Raw genomic sequence first — 20,277 nt, 5'->3', positions numbered from 1 at the left:
AATAGAATGTAGCCTATAACCTTCGCAGGGTCTAAAACTATCTCCATACCAAATTTCATAAAAATCCGTTCAGTAGATTTTGAAGAAATCGAAAGCATACACACAGACAGAAAAGGGGATTTTGTTTTATAATATGTATAGATATATAGCTTCCTTTAAGTGAAAAAAATAAATCTAAATCGGTTCAATAGTTCTTGAGATTAGCGCGTTCAAACAAACAAACTCTTCTACTTTTATATATATATTACTGTAGATTTAAAATGAAATTCTATCTTCGTATTCTAAAAGTTTCTAAACAATGAAAAGAGAGCAACTTGTTGCAACTGGAAGTGCCGACGCACAAACTTCGACTAACAACTATCAGATTTAATTGTTAATTCAAACAATAAGTTCAGAAACGTACTGGCGCATCCGAACCCTTGTGCTTTGTAGTTTGGTAGAGATCATCCTGTTCGTAAAGGTGATGTTGAAATGCAAGCTATAAGATATAAGCTATATCGCTTCTCGAATAGAAACCACGTACCGGTAAACGCAGCGGTGCATATGAACCTACAAAGGCAAACATAAGTGTGTCGTGTTCCGGAATCAGCTTGTGTATATCCGGTTCCAACAGGCCGACATAATTATATCGACTGTCGAGGGGTAATCATTTCTCGTTAGTCGACATTCTATTGGACCCGACTCCACTTACCATCTCATTATAAAATAAGGACGTGGTTATGGCCTCAGGAACTCAATCGATGCTGGCCGCTTCCAACACATCGGTGTAGAATATTTTGAGGAGTTCTTTGTTAAGCAGTGGGATATCAAGTGGCTCATGATGATGATATCGCTTTATTTAGCATAACATTTGTTATGCTTTGATAAATACTAGATTATCAGAGCCTGCCTAAACAAACATAATAAAACAAAAAAAAAAACATAATAATTATTATATTGTGTAAAGTTTGGTGATCAGCTTGCTTTAAGCCGGAAGTTGCGGAAGTTATTCCTCTGATAGTTCATTTAAAATTTTTGCCAGTTCCGGTAGACACCCTGCAGGTAAATTTCTATCAAATACCCCATAATATACAAGTTTTATATGTAACAGTTGCTGAGCTTCTTAAAATATTATCTGCCTACATTACTAGGTGATGTCAAGTCAACATTTTAATTCATTATTATCAAAACCATATATATTTTGGTGGAGCCCCGCTTACTAATCGTGACCTCATGTTTTGGTCACGCCAACGTAGATCCCCGTCAAGTCTCCCGTGGACCCCTGGGGTCCACTTGGACCACTTTGGGAATCTTATGCTTTAAGTTTCCTGTCCAGACAAAACAATAATAACCTAAAGGGTGATCCTAGTTGCAGCTATAAAATCTATAATATTATCTCTCAATAATCTAGATTGCTTATTAGCCTATAAACGGATTACAAAACGGACGAAACCGAAAGCAAAACTAGTCACGTATTAAAATTCATAGCATTCTATCACTGCCGCTGTAATAAAATGAAGATATCTACCTTAATGAACACTATTTAACTTAATTTGTTGCACTAATTAATTATACCAATTATTCACGTAATAAATTGTCGTGAAGTCGTTAATTTAACGTTGAGCACTCGTAAACTGAACGCTGTCGGATTTATGACATCGGCACTAATTAAGAAAAAATTAACTGCCTCTCCGACGGTCGAAGCGCAGTTTATGTCCCTCGAACGTTGTTTTAATTTAAGCTTGCATTTTATCGTGTTGAAATGTTAATTGCATGTCGAAATAAAATTATTTCAATATCTTAAAATAAAATAAATAAATAATATCAGCCCTGTATTATATACATGCCCACTGCTGGACACGGGCCTCCTATACTACTGAGAGGGATTAGGCCTTAGTCCACCACGCTGGCCTAGTGCGGATTGGTAGACTTCACACACCTTCAAAATTCCTATAGAGAACTTCTCAGATGTGCAGGTTTCCTTACGATGTTTTCCTTCACCGTTAAAGCGAACGATAAATTCACAAATAATACACACATGATTTTAGAAAAGTCAGTTTGTCAATGTCTTAACAATATTGTAAACATAAGTAATTGTTTGTAATTATTAGTTGCTTGTTTTATTTGCGTCACTTTGATATATTGCTAACTTTTACTCGTGACATCGAGCGTGGATGAGTTTTTCCGAGATAAAAGTCCCGCTATATATTTTCTCGAGATGAAAGTCGCCTATGCCCATCCCAGGGCCTCAAACTATCTCCATACCAAATTTCATCGAAATCCATTCGATACTTTTGAGGTTATGGCGTTCAGTCAGACAGACGCAGAAGGGGAAGTTTGTAATTTATAAAATTTTACAATGTAAACATCTTCGTAAGCTAGTTACAAGACATTAGCTTATCTACTTATTTATCGCGACTTATTACCATAGTTTTCGCCATTTAATAATCTTATCTTACATTTTACCCGCGACTCTGTCCGCGTGGATTTTTTTCCGGCATAAAATAGTATCACTCAGAAGTAATGTAGCTTCCTGTAAGTGAAAAAATCATTTATAAGATTAATAGGAAAATAAAAATAACACATTCGCCGTATTCTAATATTTTAAATATATCTCGCCATCATTTAAATATAGCTTATAGCAAACAGTAGGACAGCGACCTTAACCTTCGGGTTAAAGCGAAAGTTTCGGAAGCTTTAATAGAACGTTAGCGTGAACCAAACCGAGCAGTTAGTTCGTAACTTTGATCCGATACTAACGAACTGCGGATTACTCTAAATTTTATATTATCCATAGTGTTCTCATGGTGTGGTGAGTTTCAGGCCTTTTTATTCCGTAAGTAGCTTTTTATGAGCTAATAAATTAGTCAACTGATGTCCACCGTCCATAAACACATAGAATAATAGAAGTCTGCAGTCGCTGAACATTCTGAAGGAGGCTCCTATCATTATCTGCGACTAGACAAGCCACAAATTCTTGCCAAAGAATACCTATTCCTGCCTAGGATGATTCGCGAGGCTATTGAAATTTAAAAAAATCCTAATTTCAATAGGGAAGATGGCTAGAAGCTTGCACATGCCTGGGATCCAGTTCTACATTTAATTAAATCGGAACCCAAAAAACTGCCGGACAGAAAAATATTTATGTATAATATGAGTTACAAATATAATGTATTTCGAGTCGACTGACAAACTTCGGCCACTAGAAGATAATATCTATTTATATTTAACCAAAAGACTTCACGCACTTATCGATTCGAACCCCGGGTCGGATAATTGACATTGTATTTTTTTTTTGCTCATAATCAGCTCGGAATTTGGAATTTGTGCACGTTATGGCTTAAGCTCGCTCCCTATCACATCATAGACTGCGGGACACGTGGCGAAAATCGGGTGCAGTAGTTTTTCCTCTGCCTACCCTTTCGGAGACAATAGACGTCGTCAATACGTATGTATAATTCCTACAATAGAACACAGACGCCATCGGTCGTCACTTGCTAATGTTTTCTGTTTCCAGGACCACGTCCCGAGGGATACCGTTCCATTACACCCCGGGCACGGGACGAACGTATTGTTTGCGGGGTTTTTACGACACTCTCCCCCATACGACAGCCGCTGTAAGCCAGGATAATTGATGACATTGAGCAGAAACAAACAAAAAAATATATAACACCTTTATCCCCGAAGAGGTTGGCAGAGGTGCCAGAGGAGTCAATTTTCGCCGTGTGCGTTCCGTTCCATGATGTGATAGAGGGCGGGACTATCACCTATGATATATTTATCGCATAATTATTCTATCGTGTCAAAACTAATAATTGAATTTCAAATATAATAACTGAAAAATAATATTATTTATTTTGTATAAAATTATAAAAAAAGTAATTTGTATATTTGTTTATTTATTGCCGCATTAAAAATCGGTATTTTGCTCTAAATACTCTGTTCAAATTGTGATACATTTTAGTCAATTTGTTTAGCAAGCAGGTTTATTTGTAATTTTCTTTTAAAATATTTTGTTTATTAATTTGTCATGATTTTATTAATATATTGTATATTATGAATATCATGTTTTCCTAAAGATATTTTAATAATGACTATAAATTTCAGTACATTGTTTGCGCTGGCAATAGGAGAGAGATAGAGAGTGACAGTTATTTCACACCTTTAAACTTACAATGACGCGAGTGTAATAAAACCAATAAACTGACTTTATAATCCACAACCATCGATAGTTTATTCCTAATGTTGTGGGCTATAAAGTCAATTTTATGGTTTTTTGTACTTGCGTCATTGTAGTTTTTTTATAATTTATTACGGCTCTGGAAACAAATCCATTGAGCCATTATAATTCTAAAGGTGCGAGGTGTTGTCATAAACTTCCGAAGTCGCGGTAGTGAATGCGCACAGCCACGAGACAGTAACGTTGCGCTGTAAAAAAAATATTTTTATAAGCGAGTGCATTTTCAATACGAAATAGCTCTATTGATATTACGAAACGAATGTTTTCGTGAATTAAACATTTCGTATGTAAATATACGCTACGCTATTCAAACCGTTTAGTTTCATGAATGGTTGGTAATGCGCGCGGATTTTCTCTCTGGCAATACGTTTTTGGACAATTTAAATTTGTAAGGAACAACTGGTTTAAAATAAATATGTAAATACGTCCGGAGTTGCTTTTAAGATGTAGTTTTGGACTGTTCAAAATTATATAGTAAGACTATTCCGGTATAAAATGTCATATTTATGCGTAAGGAATAACTTTTTGGGCAATTTGAATTTGAATTGTGAGTTTTCAAGTTCAAAATTATAATGAGGAGTTGTTAGTTCCTTTTATAAGTTTTATACATCTTACTTAACTAATATTATAGATGTAAAAGTTTATGTAAAATGTTTGGATGTTTGTTAGAAGTGAACATAGAAACAGCTGAACGGATTTGGATGAAATTTGACAGACGGGTAGACCATGACGTGGATTAACAAATAGGCTAGTTTTTATCCTGCTAATTTGCTCCTGTGGGAAATAATATAACTCTTTAAGTATATGGCGTTGGTGTCCTACAGTTGAAGCTATTTATTTCAGTTAGAACGGATAAACCAATTACACTAATTAAGTTATTAATAACAACATAAAACTACAGTAAAATATTAAACAGATCAATAATGTATTTAATAGATATGAATAGCTATATAGTGGTTTAGGGCCTTCTGAAGTCGGAAAAACTGTTTATTCAGGCGAAGCCGCGAGCGACAACTAGTTACAAATAAGTTCTAGTGCAATTTCGGTTGGTGTTTACTGTTTTGCTATAACATCGAATAAGACACACAAACATACGTCGCGTTTATATAAGTAAAATGTAAATTTATTTAAAATGCAGTCGTATTACCTTTACACAATGTGCAAATTACAATACGAGCGTTGAATGCGAATATCATTACCGCACTGGCGATTACTGGGGAAAGGAGTTAGGGTTTGGTCCCACTACGTTTTAAAAGCTCACGCGTTTCAATTCCCGTATTCTAAAAGAGCCGATGACACGATTAATTCTAGAATGCCTAAACACCTGGTGGTAGGTCTCTCATATGTGAGAATCTGCCTGGGTTGGTTCTTATTTTTTTAAAAGGTAGGTAGATATTGTAACTGTCGGAAGACCAACACCTCATAAAGATGATAGCCTAGTAGGGTGTGGATCAGACTGCCGAGACGAATGTCCGCAGGTTCAAAATCCAAGAACACGCACCTCTGACTTTTCCAAAGTTACGTTTGTATTTTTTGTGAAGTTCTTCATAATAAGAAGGTATGTGGCTACCAACCCGCACTAGGCCAGGGTGGTGGACTGAGGCCTAAACCTTCTCAGTAGTAGAGGAAGCCCAACAGTGGGACAGTATATAATACAATGCTGATATTATTATTATAACACTTCATTCTGCCCCGTGACCATGAAGGCTGCAGTCTTCGAAACCTCAGAATTAAATTATAATATAAAAACCGCGATACAATCCGTAAATAGTTTACCACCAAGATGGCGACAACATCGCCTGGACCAGACAATATAACCTCGCAAAATACAGTGAATAGTTCTATTTTAATACCATGACGATGAAATTAAATACTAGAAAATATATCCTGGCATTGGTTTTGAACTGAAGCAATGAATTTTATTCGAACCCACTACCGCTTCTAAATATATGCAGATGCATCTAGAAACCTGGCTAAATTCGACCCGACGCGGACTGGCGCCGCTATATCCGTGGAATTTAATAATTCATGAGACGAGTCGCATGCAGTTCGATATGGCACACTTTCAATCTTATGCACTAGGTTTTTGCTCGAGGAGTTGGCCGCCTATACTGTTTATAATTTATATATATAAAAATGAATCCCTATTTCCCTTGGTCACGCCATCATGCGTGAACGGCTGGACTGATTTCACTGTTTTTTTTGTTATTGTGTTTGTTAGTGTCAGAAGAAGGTTCTTATGATTGAAAAAAATCAAAAAATTGCGCGAAGAATTAGAAAATGTAAGAAAACTTACGAAAATATTAATTTTATATAACTGTCAATTGTTTTAAATAACTGTCAGCGATTGACAGAATGCGCGCTGCAAATTTATAGTTAGACGGGACAACGTCTGTTGGGTCAACTAGTATATTATAATAATATCAGCCCTGTATTATATATTGTCTCACTGCTGGGCACGGTCCTCCTCTACTACTGAGAGGGGATTAGGCCTTAGTCCACCACGCTGGCCTAGTGCAGATTGGTAGACTTCACACACCCTTGAAATTCCTATAGAGAACTCCTCGGGCATGCAGGTTTCCTTACGATGTTTTCCTTTACCGTTCAAGCAAGCGATAATTCACAAAGAATACACACATAATTTTTTTAGAAAAGTCCTATATAACACTCAATCAATAAAGTAATGTAGCTTCTTGTTAGTAAAAAGAAATTCAAAATCGCTTTAGTAATCCTTGAGATAAGAGCGTCCAAACTCTTCAGCTTTATATATTAGTAAAGAGCGCTCACACTTGCAGTGTTTTCGAGGCATTTAACATTCGTTGTTACTGAAAACGAGAACAAGGCACCTGCAATCAAAACCGGAGACATAAAAACTAATTACAACTCAACACACGTCGACGTGGAGAGTGGAAAAAACCGCGTCGTTTTTTAAAACGCTTGTGAAGATTAATCTAAAGTGATTCTCAAAAGGTGGCGGCGAATATTAATTTAACGTGGAGGCGTGCGGTTAAAGTTCACCGAGTTTTGACTAGGAATACTATGTGCTTATGTGTGGCCAGTGTAAGTTGATCTCTGTTTTGTATGAAGATGCGTGTTACGAAGAGTTCAAGTGCTATTTCTATACAGTGACTTTGCCAGCATCTTAATAATATGTATATATATATATATATATATATATATATATATATATATATATATATATATATATATATATATTAAGATGGCATCGAAGGCATCACCATAACTGGACGCTATATCCGATAATAGTTATAAACGATATACTTTTTATATGTATTTAGAGACCTTACTATTTAGTCGTTAAATCGATGCGTCGCTATAACCGGAGTCTATAAGTTTATAAGTTATGAAAAAACTATTGAGTGACAAGCTAAGTGTACCTACCTAATTCCAGTGTAATCGGACTACATATAATTATAATTACAAAAGTAATCAATTATACCTTACACTATTACCAGTGAGTATTAAGAATTGTATTAAGTACCAAAAATAAAATTAGCATGATTGTTAAACTGATAATTGAGATTTTTTACAAATATAAAATCGCCACTAGTTACCGTCACCAGGGAATCAAACTCAAAACTTATCAGTAATTTCACAGACAAAGCTAAAAGCAAAAGCAAAAGCTATTAACACAAATACAGCTGTAAAAACTAAAAATTCCAACCTCAGACGATAACCTAAGAATATCGTGGCGTAATAACTTTATTGCCAGATTTGTGTGTTTTAAAAAAAAATCTCGAGCGAACGCTTGAATTTTTAAACTCCTTTACAGGTGTGATGCTCTGAATAGTCTATTTTGCACCGTCCGTCAAAAACGCGAACTGTTTTCGTGAAATATTCACGAGCGCGTCGGGAGAAATTTTGTTTTATTTTAAACGGAATATTATTCTATTTCTGCTGCTTGACCAGTATATAGTCACTGTTGTGTTTCGATTTGAAGGACATTGTAGCCAATGTAACTACTGGACATAATGAGACTTAACATCTCATGTCTCAGGATGGCGAGCGCAGTGGAATACCAAACAGTACTTTGTAATTCAAGGTGTTGAATGGTGTTGTTACTGTTTATGGGCGGTCGTATCATTTCCCAGACAAATTCTGGATCCTATATGCATTTTATTTTAGCGTTCAAATCTTGAATTATTATATTTTTTATTCGTATAAAGCCACCTATAAAAGAATATTTCTAAAACACGGGCCACAATCAAATCAGGCCATATCTCCGTTGGCGGAGTGGTTGTTTTTGTATAAATTCACTTAGTGTAAAGTGGGCGGCACTCGACGTTTAAAACGCGCGTCTAAAGCCCCGTTCACACTGTCACATTTGGGAATACACCGCGTATTTTTAACTACATTAAATGTAGTAAATGAACATTTAATATAGTTGCCGTATTTAGGGCAAAAAAATAAAATATATAAAAACATTTGTCTGTTTTATATCTCTAAGGATTTTTTATTGACAGATGTAAAGAAAAATTATTTTATTATGTATTTGTTAAAAATATGTTCTTTTCCTTTTTTTACTTTCAGTAACAACTTGTAGCCAATTTTGTCTACACCTTTTTTATAAACGATCCCAATCGCTTTTTTCGATCTATTTCAAAAATGGACTAATCAGAACAAAGACCTTTTTGACATGCGTATAAATTAGTTATTTTGATTGGTTCCTTCTCGGAATCGGATTGAAGATTAAGATTGGGATCGTTTATCGAAATCAGTTGTAAATTAGAATGGTTAGATGTGAAAAAACTATAAAATTTACAACCATTTTTATGTTTTTCGTACTGTATGTAAATTGTGCTATGGCTCCAAAACTCACTGATTAATTTATAATTTTTTTTTTATTACTTTGAATATCGAGACGAGTTTTTTCGTATATTGGTAAGCGATACGGCCGTAGAAACACCATCTAACACCTTGAATTACAAAGTATTGTTTGGTATTTCATTCTGCGCTCGCCATTACTGTGAATCGAAACGTCAGTACAAATTGTACATCAACACAACTTGTAAAATTTGGAAATACTTGCTTTAGTGAAAGCCAGTCGTGCTTGATGCTTGATGAGTTTAATAAGGAATTTCTGTGTGACTCATGGATGTTTTGTAAAATGGGGAAGACGTGATGTGTTAAGTCTTATTATGTCCAGTAGTTACACTGCCTAATTTCTTCCCGAGATAAACATGCAGTATATGGACATGTGAACGAGCCCCTACTGCATATAGATTTATTTTTGTCCACACAATTACCGTGTACCAAAGTGTGCTTTTAAACAATTAAACATGGCCGCGGGCCGTGATACCAGCGCCATCTTTATTGAGCTAATGGATTTTCATACGATATTTTACGAAGTGCATTACATCTATGCTGGGCTGCAGTTGGACTGTTTGTTATATAAAAAATGTTATATGTTTACTCGAATGTTAAAACTAAAACTATTTTGCGGATTTTTATAATCATTATTATCTCACGATGTTTTGAAGATTTTGCAGCCTTCATGTCACGGGAAGGACTAAGGAGGCGAGGATTAAAAAAATATTATTTACTTAAGTATCAAATCATATTATGTTACATAATTAATTGCAATAAAAAGTAATGAAAATACTTGCGCTTATTCACTATACCACTTTTGTATATCGGTATGTCAAAATAATTATTCTTTTAAACCAGACACTAGAAACCTACATAGTATAGTTTGGATGTTACATATTTCCAATTTCTGTATACATTACCATCATATTTTAATTAATTTTATTTCTTCTTATTCGTCTCTCGTCAATTTATTATCGTCTTCGATGAAATAATTTTAGAACAATATTATAACAGACTAAAGATTTAATAATTCCTAATGATGTCCCGTATACGCTGAAGAAGGCCACTGCGGGTTTTGGTTGGTATGCCGGTGTAGGATATACAGGGGTTAGGGACTCGGTCCAATGCTCGCTGAGATGATGCTATACTCCCGAGTGTCGACATTGGACCGTAAGACCGGTGAAACCAACATGACCGTTCCACTCGCCCCCCAAGTGACAGTAGTGATAACGCGCCTTTTCTCCCGAAATAAAAAAAGTTAGATTTCATTAGCTATGATTTTTTTTTAATTCATATTATTTATATATTATGTAACATGCTGAAGAAAGTTACAAAGGTATTTGTTAGTTGATAACATCGAGAAACCAATTAGGTTTATGTTTATGCTGACAGAGTTTACATGGTAGGTAGTAAAGTATGTTAGACGTTAGTAATGTAATGACAATGAAAACTACAATTGATGACTTATTACAGAAGACGCATAAGCAGAAAAAATTCAATAAAACTATACTTATAATTATTAATGGTTTAGTCAATGGCGATAATAGTTACATTCAACTCGAAACAAGTTAGCAAACTGTCAGTGCATTTCGGTGAACCGTTAAGGAACCTTTTAAAATATTGGAAAGCCATTGGTTCAGTGGGAACGGGTTAGAACTGATAGTGCGACGTCTTCTGATGGTTTGCAGTTAAAATTGAACTGTCCTTTTGCTATTAAGTTAGATTAAACGATTGCTGAGATGATTATCAGAGTTAGAATGTTAAGTTTGCACTCAATTAATCGTTTTACCTATTTCTACTGTGAGAATAGTTCTTGCCTTATTTTAAGAAGGAACTGTTTACTTTTACATTGATTAAAAACATGCCGAGAGACTATCTATATTTAAACCATAAAGCTGAAGAGTTTGTATGTTTTCTGAACTTATTGTTTGAATTAACGATTAAATCTAACAGTTTTTAGTCAAAGTTTGTGCGTCGGCACTTCCAGTTGCAACAAGTTGTTCTCTTTTATGTTTAGAAACTTCAGAATACGAAGATTGAATTTTATTTTTAAATCTATACTAATATTATAAAGCTGAAGAGTTTTTTTGTTTGAATACGCTATTATCAGGAAGTACTAAACCGATTTTGATTTTTTATCACTAATAGTAAGCTCTATTACTTTATATCCTAGAAAAACTTTTTCACGCAGACGGAGTCGCAAACAAATATGACATATACCGTCTGCAAGTACTCTTTATACTCATTGTATTTTCTATTTTATAGACGTTTCTTTTACATTTTTCAACAACAACGAAGTGATTCTTTTTTATGCGGGCAGTGTCCCCACTGCACCGTGTTGAATGGGGTCCAATAGATTGTCGACTGATGAGAGATGATTACCCCTCGACAGTCGACACAATTATGCCGACCTGCTAGAACCGGATATACACAGGTTGATCCCGGAACGCGACACACTTACGTGGGCCACTATGGCGGGTTTTAACACTTTGTGTACGGTGATTAAACTCATACAAGAATCTGATTTATACTAAACATTATGCCATCAAAAACCACACTGATCATCATATTGTATGCTATAATAATTAAAAACACGCCGTTGTGTATAATTTGTGTACAACGTCACAACAAAAGCCACACAGAAGATACGAAGACAAATCACAACACAAACACAGAAGACAGAAGTGTTCCAACGAGCAGGGACTAAGGATTTTGATATCGGCAGATCCCACCGCGGTACCCTCCCAGCCAGCGCCAAGACCGTGCGCCGATGACAGCTGTCAAATCAACCAGCACACGCCAGAACAGTCCCAAAATGGTACGGCATGAGAATAAGGAATAAATACGTGTGCTTAGCGGCATGAAATGACGTGTGTGTGTTTTTTTACTAATAAATTAAATGGAATAGTTGACTTAATTAGTATTCATTTAGGGTTGATATTTCAATAGAAGTTTAACAGAGGCACATAGTAAAGCGTGACGTCATGGGGTGTAACAGTGCGAGTGTGAAAGAGATAGCTAGATAACCCCGGCTTATGTAAATTATTGTTAGGGTTGATTTGTCGATAGAAGTTGAACAGAGGCACATAGTAAAGCGTGACGTCATGGGGTGTAACAGTGCGAGTGTAAAAGAGATAACTAGATAACTCCAATTAATTTAAATTATTGCTTACAGCAAGTTTTGAATTAGGATTTACTTCTTTTTAAACAATTTTGATGTTGTTTTCATACAATTATTTATTGTTCGCATTGTTGGACATATAAAGTAATATATAAAATAAAACAATAATTTTATTTTACCAAGCATGGGCGTAGTCTATTACTAAGTAGGTTTAGACCTTTACCAGGTTGCCTTCGTGCGATATCTCTCTAACTGTATACAGATTAATTTAACTATTCTAGTAACGTTTATTAGTAAAGTTATAGTTTAGAAACTAATCGTGGTAATTGCTTCAAACTCGACCGATATAACATGACACCGTATGTAATACAACACCGAAGGAAACAGGGGTCCAAGTAAATAACACAGATTTGCAAGTAGATTTATTATACTTTACTTTGACCACTAATGTGTTACTAATAAATTCGCTATTACAACAACATAGGTATTTGCTTTCTGATATACTATAATTATAATTATATATCTGAAAAAGATATATAAAAAATACGTCATAGATAATATATTTGATGGATGTATAGTGAAGTAAGGTTTTCTTAACGAATTTTCGAAAAATGTGAAACCCTGTTTCTTATAATTTTTTTACTGAGATAATTTTTTTTTATTGCTTTGAATGACGAGACGAGCTTGCCGTTCACCTGATGGTCAGTGATACAACCGCCCATAAACAGTAAAAACACCATCCAACACCTTGAATTACGAAATATTGTTTGGTATTTCACTGCGCTCGTCATCCTGAGACACGAGATGTTTTTTTTATAATTAAACTACATATTTATTAATACTAATAATACACGAGTAACTGTGTTCAAGCATGGAATTTTTCTACTAATCGTTTTCTATTCTATGTACACATTATTGTATACAATGTACTTAAAATATACAATAAATACATAATACAAAAACACACTTGACTTTCATTTCTTCTCCTGAACGGGCGCGGATCCAGTGGGGGACAAATGGGTCCTTGTACCGCACGTACACAATTTTTCCTCTTGTTCCTTTACATCAACTGTGACATTCTTTAATGCATTATCAGTCTATATATTGTATGCTTGGCATATTTGTTAATTCTGTCTTAGTGTTATTTCCATTTTTTGTTTGGTTTTCCATTGTCCTTTCCGCCTCTGTATCAAAAATCGACGTGTAAAATGTCATCTTCAACATTAACCGCATTGCGTAATATAAACATAATGTTACTTTATCAACAACAAGCATTATTCATATATTCACAGTTCTAAAATAACATTTTCATTCCTACGAATATCTTTAACATCTCAAAATTAAATACGTACTGCATAAAATAAGGACATTTTTCTTTTTTACATCCCAAAACTCGTGATCCGCGCTTGTAACCCTACCTTTTGCATGTTTGGATGTGTTATTGTGTACCGATTGGAGATTTGATGTGTACTTTTTGTGATACATATATATTTATGTTTTCATATTGGTCTCTCCCCAGACATGGACTACGGGAGCGGTGGGCCGCCGCCGCCCGGTATGATGAAAGATAGACACGGTCCACCGCCGCCACATCACCCGGTAAGTAATGACCCCCCGTGAAAATTTCTTAATCCGCCACTGTAATTTTTTTTAAGTGTTAAATTGTACTTGTAAATTAAATAACCTTTGATTTATTTAGGCCATACCAACGTCAAATCGATGGCTCACTATTAATAGTTTCTATGCAATATTTTATGCACAAATTTAATTATATAGTATATCAAATAATTCTATGCCTTTTTTAGTTAAATTCCTCCAATAATTCCGAAAAATTAATAAAGAAGGGACCTTTATTGTCTCCTAATTTTTACCATCATGAAAATTTTAATTATAACTTTTCTAATATAAGTAAAAATTAACACAGGACCTTGTAATAGTAATTTAATTAGGCTTACAAAAGTAATTCATTCAATTTTAATAAATCAGCAGATTTAATACAAATTCAAGATTCTAACTAAATTGAAGTGTGGAATACATTTGTGATACATTTTCCTTAACAATATTACTTTCGCGCACAATATAAGAATATTAAACGGTATCTAAGGACGCGTACGCATTGCAGAATTTATTATAATACATTTCTTTTAATAAGAACTTTACGTACAAAAAAAAATTGGTATAAAACTTGCTAAATGCGCGTAGAAGCGGTAATGATAATTAAATTTCATTTGGGGAACGTTTTTCAATCATCGAATAAGATTTATCCGACAAAGTAGCTTATGTGTTAATCCAGGTTATGGTCTACCCCTGTGCCAAATTTCATTTAAATCAGTTCAGTTGTTTTTGCGTTTACTTGTAACGAACATCTTAACATTTTCAAAAACTTTCGCCTCCATTTTTTGAATTAGTAAGAAAAGGCTTTATATTTTTTTTCGTATTAAAATATGGTACGTTTGTGTCTGTTATTAAGCTATAAGAATATAAAAACTATATTATACTGTAGGTACATTTATTTTCACCAAATCAGGCACATGGCTTTGTTATTATACTACATTTACATGCCGTTTATTTTGGCCAAATGAATCCCAAATTCTAGTATCCGAGCAGAAAAACCCATAATTTTACCTGACCCATTAATCGAACTTGAGATCCCAGCACAGAAGTACAGCAATACAACAAAGCCACTGAGGCATTCCATAAATTTTTCACGCTTCAATATGAACACAATCAACGAAAATTTTTACCATTCTTACTCGAGTTGCGAACAGTAAACATAACACCCGACCCAGTTAATAACCACGCGAGTTTAATCAACCGGAGTGTCCGGAAAACCGGTAAAAATTCCGTTCCGGACTGTGTTGATTAATTAATCGTGCGTTGATGTGGTTAATTAATCAGTTTGCTTTTTTTTATGGCCCTGTGTGCTGTCATTCGCATTTCAATGATAGTATGTGGTTTCATTTAGTAATGCAATGTCAAAATGATATGTATATGTTAGTGTTATTTCTCTAGCTATCTATATACGTATCAAGTAATATTCAACTCTATATACAACTTATCCTATATGTCTACGGCTTTAGACTAATCCCGTACATTACAAGATTGCCGTTGAATTGATAATTTCTGGTAATACTATCGATTTGGATGATTGCCTATTTGTAATATTATTGCGTGTGTTAGGAGCATAAGCAAGTTGATTAAAAGAATGAACTGTGATTGTCTGTAGAAATATTTTCACAAATAATTCACTAACCAACCGATCGATACGAGTATACACGACCAACTGCCTCGGTCTGTCAAATGCTCAGTGTTTTTATAGCAAAGGAATATCATAAATACTCTCACAGCTTTTGTTTTATTCTAACACGTGCAATGTTCATCAGTAAACATGAATTGTATTGCTTGACTCGTAAAAGTTACTATTGGTAATTTATTTACCATAATATTGTAACAATCAACAGAATACAACACTTCAACAATTTTCGATAAATAACAACTACTAAAAAAAATTACGTCAGTGATTCTACTGCACCTGTTGGTAAGCAGAGTGGGGTCCAGATAGAGTTGACTGAGGAGAGATTACCTCTCGCTAGTCAAGACAATGCTCGCCTGTTAAAATTGAATATACACAGGTTGTGTACGAGTTAGCTCTTACCCAGTAAGTGCACTGCGGCGTCAGTGCTTTACGCCACACCAATGCTTTTATTACACCTATAAGATCAGTGCACAAAGCAATCAGACTGCATTAAGTCGTGCGTGCTCCTGTTCTAACATCAGTATCATACTATCAATAAGCAAATTATCAATATATGAATTCTCTCGTATCCTGGACTATCATTTCAAATCAACACTATCAACCAAGGGTGTAGTAGTCCCGTAGTAGCCTGTACAGGCTGATCGCGAAACTTACGTGGGCCACTATAGCAAGTTTTCCAGCGGATATGAATGTTTCTTCGGAGCGTTATAATATATTTATTATATTCACAGCGCGACGGGCGCGGCTACGGCCCTGAGGGTTATGGCGGCGAGGGCTTCGTGCCTCCACCTCCGATGCACCATCCGTCCATGCCGCCGCAGAACCAGGTATTACACATTCAAAGCTACGCAATCCTGCAGGGTTAAGAGTGTAGAATGTTTTCATATGGAAGGAAAAGATCCAGGGTCTATGAAAGGAATGCATTCTCGCGAGATCTCGAGTTATTTTTCGAGATTCAATCACGTGGGCTTGGCGATCTCTTTTTGAAATGTCGTTCGAGTCTTCGAATGTATTGGTTGAAAAAAATGGCCCAGCCTTGATACCAAATTATTCTCTGAGATCTCGATTAGCCAATCTCGAATCGAGACTGCATTCCGTACTCTCTACATAGTCTAATGCAGAATAATCTGGATGTAAAGGTTCAGATGCTAGATGGACCTAGGATCTACGAACGACGCTTTGCTAAGTGTTGTATGGTGGTGGGGTTATAAAAAAACTTTTTTCCTAATCCGTATTTCAAGCTGTTTATTTGTTTTCATTATTGATTTTTTCTTTTTTTTTTTAAATAATTTTTACTCCACTAATTACGTATTCTCTTTTTTATTGTAAAAAAAACTTTACTTAATGTTTTTTTTGTTCTTAAATTTTATTTGAATCCCATTGCCAATAGTATTTTCTTTTTCGTTGTGTTTTTTTTAATTGTTTCTCATTGCCTGACCGCGTGTCCAATGATGGACACCATGTACAACGGAAAGGGCATTTAGGTTAAGTGCTCGATGTTTAACCGTTTTTGTGACGTTAGGGCGGTCCTCCACAGCAAGGCGCGGTGATGATGGTGTACGGCCTAGACCCGCAGACAGCCAACGCTGATAGACTGTTCAACCTGTGCTGTCTGTACGGGAATGTCGTTAGAGTGAGTATTATCATGTACTATGATGTACCGCTGGGTACGGATTTTATTTGATGAAAAGATTAGAGTGGTCTCTCATTACGCTTATTGGTAGGTACATAGGTATTTCACATACGTACCTTATTTTTTTTTTATTCTAATTGATGTAAATATGTCTCTTTTTATTGTGTATAAGTCACATGAAATTTAAATAATAACAATAAAAATAATGTCTATGTTTTTTTTTCATATATTCAGCACTTGTTTTTATTTTTTTTCACGAAAAATAATGTATATTTTTTGCATTCGAATATCCAAAAAAAAACCGTGTTCCAGATAAAGTTCTTGAAGACGAAAGAGGGCACCGCGATGGTACAGATGGGCGACGGCGTCTCCGTCGAGCGCTGCGTGCAGAACCTCAACAACGTCACCGTCGGCGAGTACACACTCACACTCGCGTAAGTTGCGTCATGATCGTCAACGTCTTGCAGAGGTGGAAGGGGCTAGGGATTTATAAAAAAAAAAAAAGTAATACAAAATGAGTCTTGAGTTACGATCAAGCCTTTAAAAATATAAAAAAAAAAGAAAAAAATCGTCAACGTCAACATCATTATCATAAATATTAATGTTACCATCATTATGAACAGAATCGTTATCTATAAAATTGTTAAAGGTTTTCATCATAATTAGAATCATTGTTATAAATAGTATTACACGTACTATTTCACATAAAACTTTTTCTGCCATGCCCAAAAAAGCTTCCGAACAAAAAGTTTACAAGAAGTTTAAAACTAAAAGGGACAATGTTATGTAAAAATATTCGCCAAATTTGCACCCTCTTGAATCTTCACTTCGAGAAACTATAATGGAATTAGATACTCCTTTTTTATACACTTGAATGGGAAACGATGCTCGCCTGATGGAATGCGTAACAGCTGCATATAAACAATAGCAACTTTAAATGACAGTGGCGTAGCGTAGGTAGGTGGGGGTACTTTTAGGGGGAAGAGGGAGGGAGGGGGTAGAAAAAGCCTGAAATAAAACATGTTTCGTTTTTAGCAGTATCTAGGGGTGGGTTGTGCGTGGCGCCCCACGTTCCAGAGAGGCCAAAGGATCTAGGGAGATCTAGGGACCTAAAAAAAAGGTGGTCGATAAAAGGCGTCAAAAAAATTTCTTTTACTTTTGTGGTGCTCAATAAAGAATTGTCCATCAATCTATCTTCAATTATGTAGGCAACTTAAAGTATTAAATTAGTTCACATAATTACATGTATCCAGACTGACTTACACATAATCATTATACCATACTTATTAACCTCCTCGTGTACAGTTTCTCGAAGCAGGCGTACCTGTCCGAGGTGATGAACCCATACCCGCTGCCTGACAAGAGCCCCTCGTTCAAAGACTACGTCGGCAACAAGAACAACCGCTTCCTGACACCAGCGTCCATACACAAGAACAGAATACAGCCCCCGTCGAAGGTAACATGTGTTTTTATCACATTTTGAACATTTTTTTATGATATAGGTATATATTTTGTGATTTTGGTAAAAAAAAAAAACACCTTCCAGAGCATGCTCTATAACCCTATGACGAGTAACATAAAAAATATTGAATAGAAATAAAGATTCTCACCTTCGACGATCGCCCAATTCACTGCCTTCTATATTGTTTTCAAATCTTTTTTATACATTTCCCACAAATTCGTCTTTTTTAAGTCAGGTCACCTTAGTTCCAATGGAGTGATATAACTTCCCTTCACCAAGCTGGTAAAAAAGCCTCGCATTAGTAAGTCCGTTACTGAGTACCAATAATAAGAAATATAAATGATGATGGTGACTGTTTCCAGGTGCTGCACTTCTTCAACACGCCGCCAGACGTGTCCGACGAGCAGCTGCTGCAGGTGTTCAAGGACTACGGCGTCACGCCGCCGCACACCATCTCCAAGTTCCCGCTCAAGAGTGAGAGGTGACGTTTACCCATTTATATTTCTTTTTTTTGCTTAATTTCTTAGCAGCGTAAGGCAGTTGACTTCGCTGGAATGTATATGCCTTTTTTTAGAGTATTATTATTTTCAAGAAGATAAATATGTGATTTTATTAAAAACGTAAAGTAAAATCAAATACTCTGTATCGAAAACACTTGGGCTAAACACTTTTTATTCTTAGAAATGTTTTTTTTTCCATTAGGTCAATAAATAATACTTTATAATAAATTATAAGTATTGTGAAGTACAATAATTTTATTCCTACATTCCAGATCATCGTCGGGCCTGATGGAATTTCAGAACATTTCGCAGTCGGTGATGGCTATTATGGCGTGCAACCACGCCACCATACAGCATCCAGGTGGGTTCATGTTTTAACACAATATGTACATCCTGTATATAACATAGTATACAATGAAAAATTTACTGTTCGATGATATTATAACAAATCATTTCTTTTTTTTAAGATAAATTAAATATAGAAAAGTTGTCTTAAATTACAATTTTTTTTCGTGAGTCGCGCAAAAAATATGAGTTTGTGACTTATCGAGAAGAAAATGAGACCCTTTTTCGTAAAAACATGTTGCAGTTTTTTCTTTCCATCAACAAAATATTAAACTCTTAAAGCAATGATCGTTAAAATAACTCAATTCTAATAATCGCAAATACTAGCTCAATTTGACATTTTCATTTTTACCAACTACCCACATAATTTATAATCTATAGAGACTAATTGTAATATTTACAAATATTAGCTCAATTTATTATTTTAATTTATGCCAATTACCCACATATTTACATTCCAATCTAAGGTAACTAACCCTTCACGCTCAACGTTTCCAGGTGCGAAATTCCCGTTCGTGATGAAGCTCTGCTTCTCATCCTCGAGACAAATCGGCCAGGGGAAGGGACAGCAGCAGAAACAGGAGCAAAACCAAAACACCAACCAGAACCAACGGCAAGGGCAAAATAACGGCATGGCCGAACACGAGTACTAGTAAGAAACGTTAAACTGTATTCCTAGTGTAATTGTGTAAAAAAAGCGCGAGGAGAATAAAAAAATGACGTGGTTAAACAAAAGACATGTAAAATTGCGTTTAGAACGTCGGACCAAATGTTATGTCGGTATGACATTTTTATAAGTTGGCAGCACTGATGGGTGAGGATAAGGTTGTTTTGTCTATGTACTTTGTTTTTTTTTTGAAAGGTAAGCCAAAGATAAATGTTACCAGCTTCATGTTGATAATAGAATTCAA

The 20,277-nt window shown here is 35.3% G+C and overlaps 1 protein-coding gene across 6 annotated transcripts in view; it reads left to right on the top strand.

The window, feature by feature from the left end:
- LOC115452193 (heterogeneous nuclear ribonucleoprotein L-like) overlaps positions 1–20,063 on the top strand; it is a 464,908-nt gene extending 444,845 nt beyond the window's left edge. For 3 of the 6 annotated variants that reach the window (XM_037437247.1, XM_037437265.1, XM_037437262.1), the window contains 7 exons: positions 16,158–16,253; positions 16,949–17,059; positions 17,372–17,493; positions 18,365–18,515; positions 18,884–19,002; positions 19,294–19,382; positions 19,865–20,063. In XM_037437247.1, the coding sequence (XP_037293144.1) occupies positions 16,158–16,253; positions 16,949–17,059; positions 17,372–17,493; positions 18,365–18,515; positions 18,884–19,002; positions 19,294–19,382; positions 19,865–20,019 (843 nt within the window). In that variant the 3' untranslated portion in view covers positions 20,020–20,063. Of the gene's footprint in view, positions 1–11,796; positions 11,868–13,689; positions 13,770–16,157; positions 16,254–16,948; positions 17,060–17,371; positions 17,494–18,364; positions 18,516–18,883; positions 19,003–19,293; positions 19,383–19,864 lie in introns of those variants that run through there. The other 3 variants (XM_037437252.1, XM_037437275.1, XM_037437256.1) reach the window with 2 other exon arrangements.
- The last annotated feature ends 214 nt before the right edge of the window (positions 20,064–20,277 follow it).

Source organism: Manduca sexta, chromosome 2 (genome assembly GCF_014839805.1).
Source record: "Manduca sexta isolate Smith_Timp_Sample1 chromosome 2, JHU_Msex_v1.0, whole genome shotgun sequence".
NCBI lineage: Eukaryota > Metazoa > Arthropoda > Insecta > Lepidoptera > Sphingidae > Manduca > Manduca sexta.
This window is presented reverse-complemented; position numbering and strand designations above follow the sequence as displayed.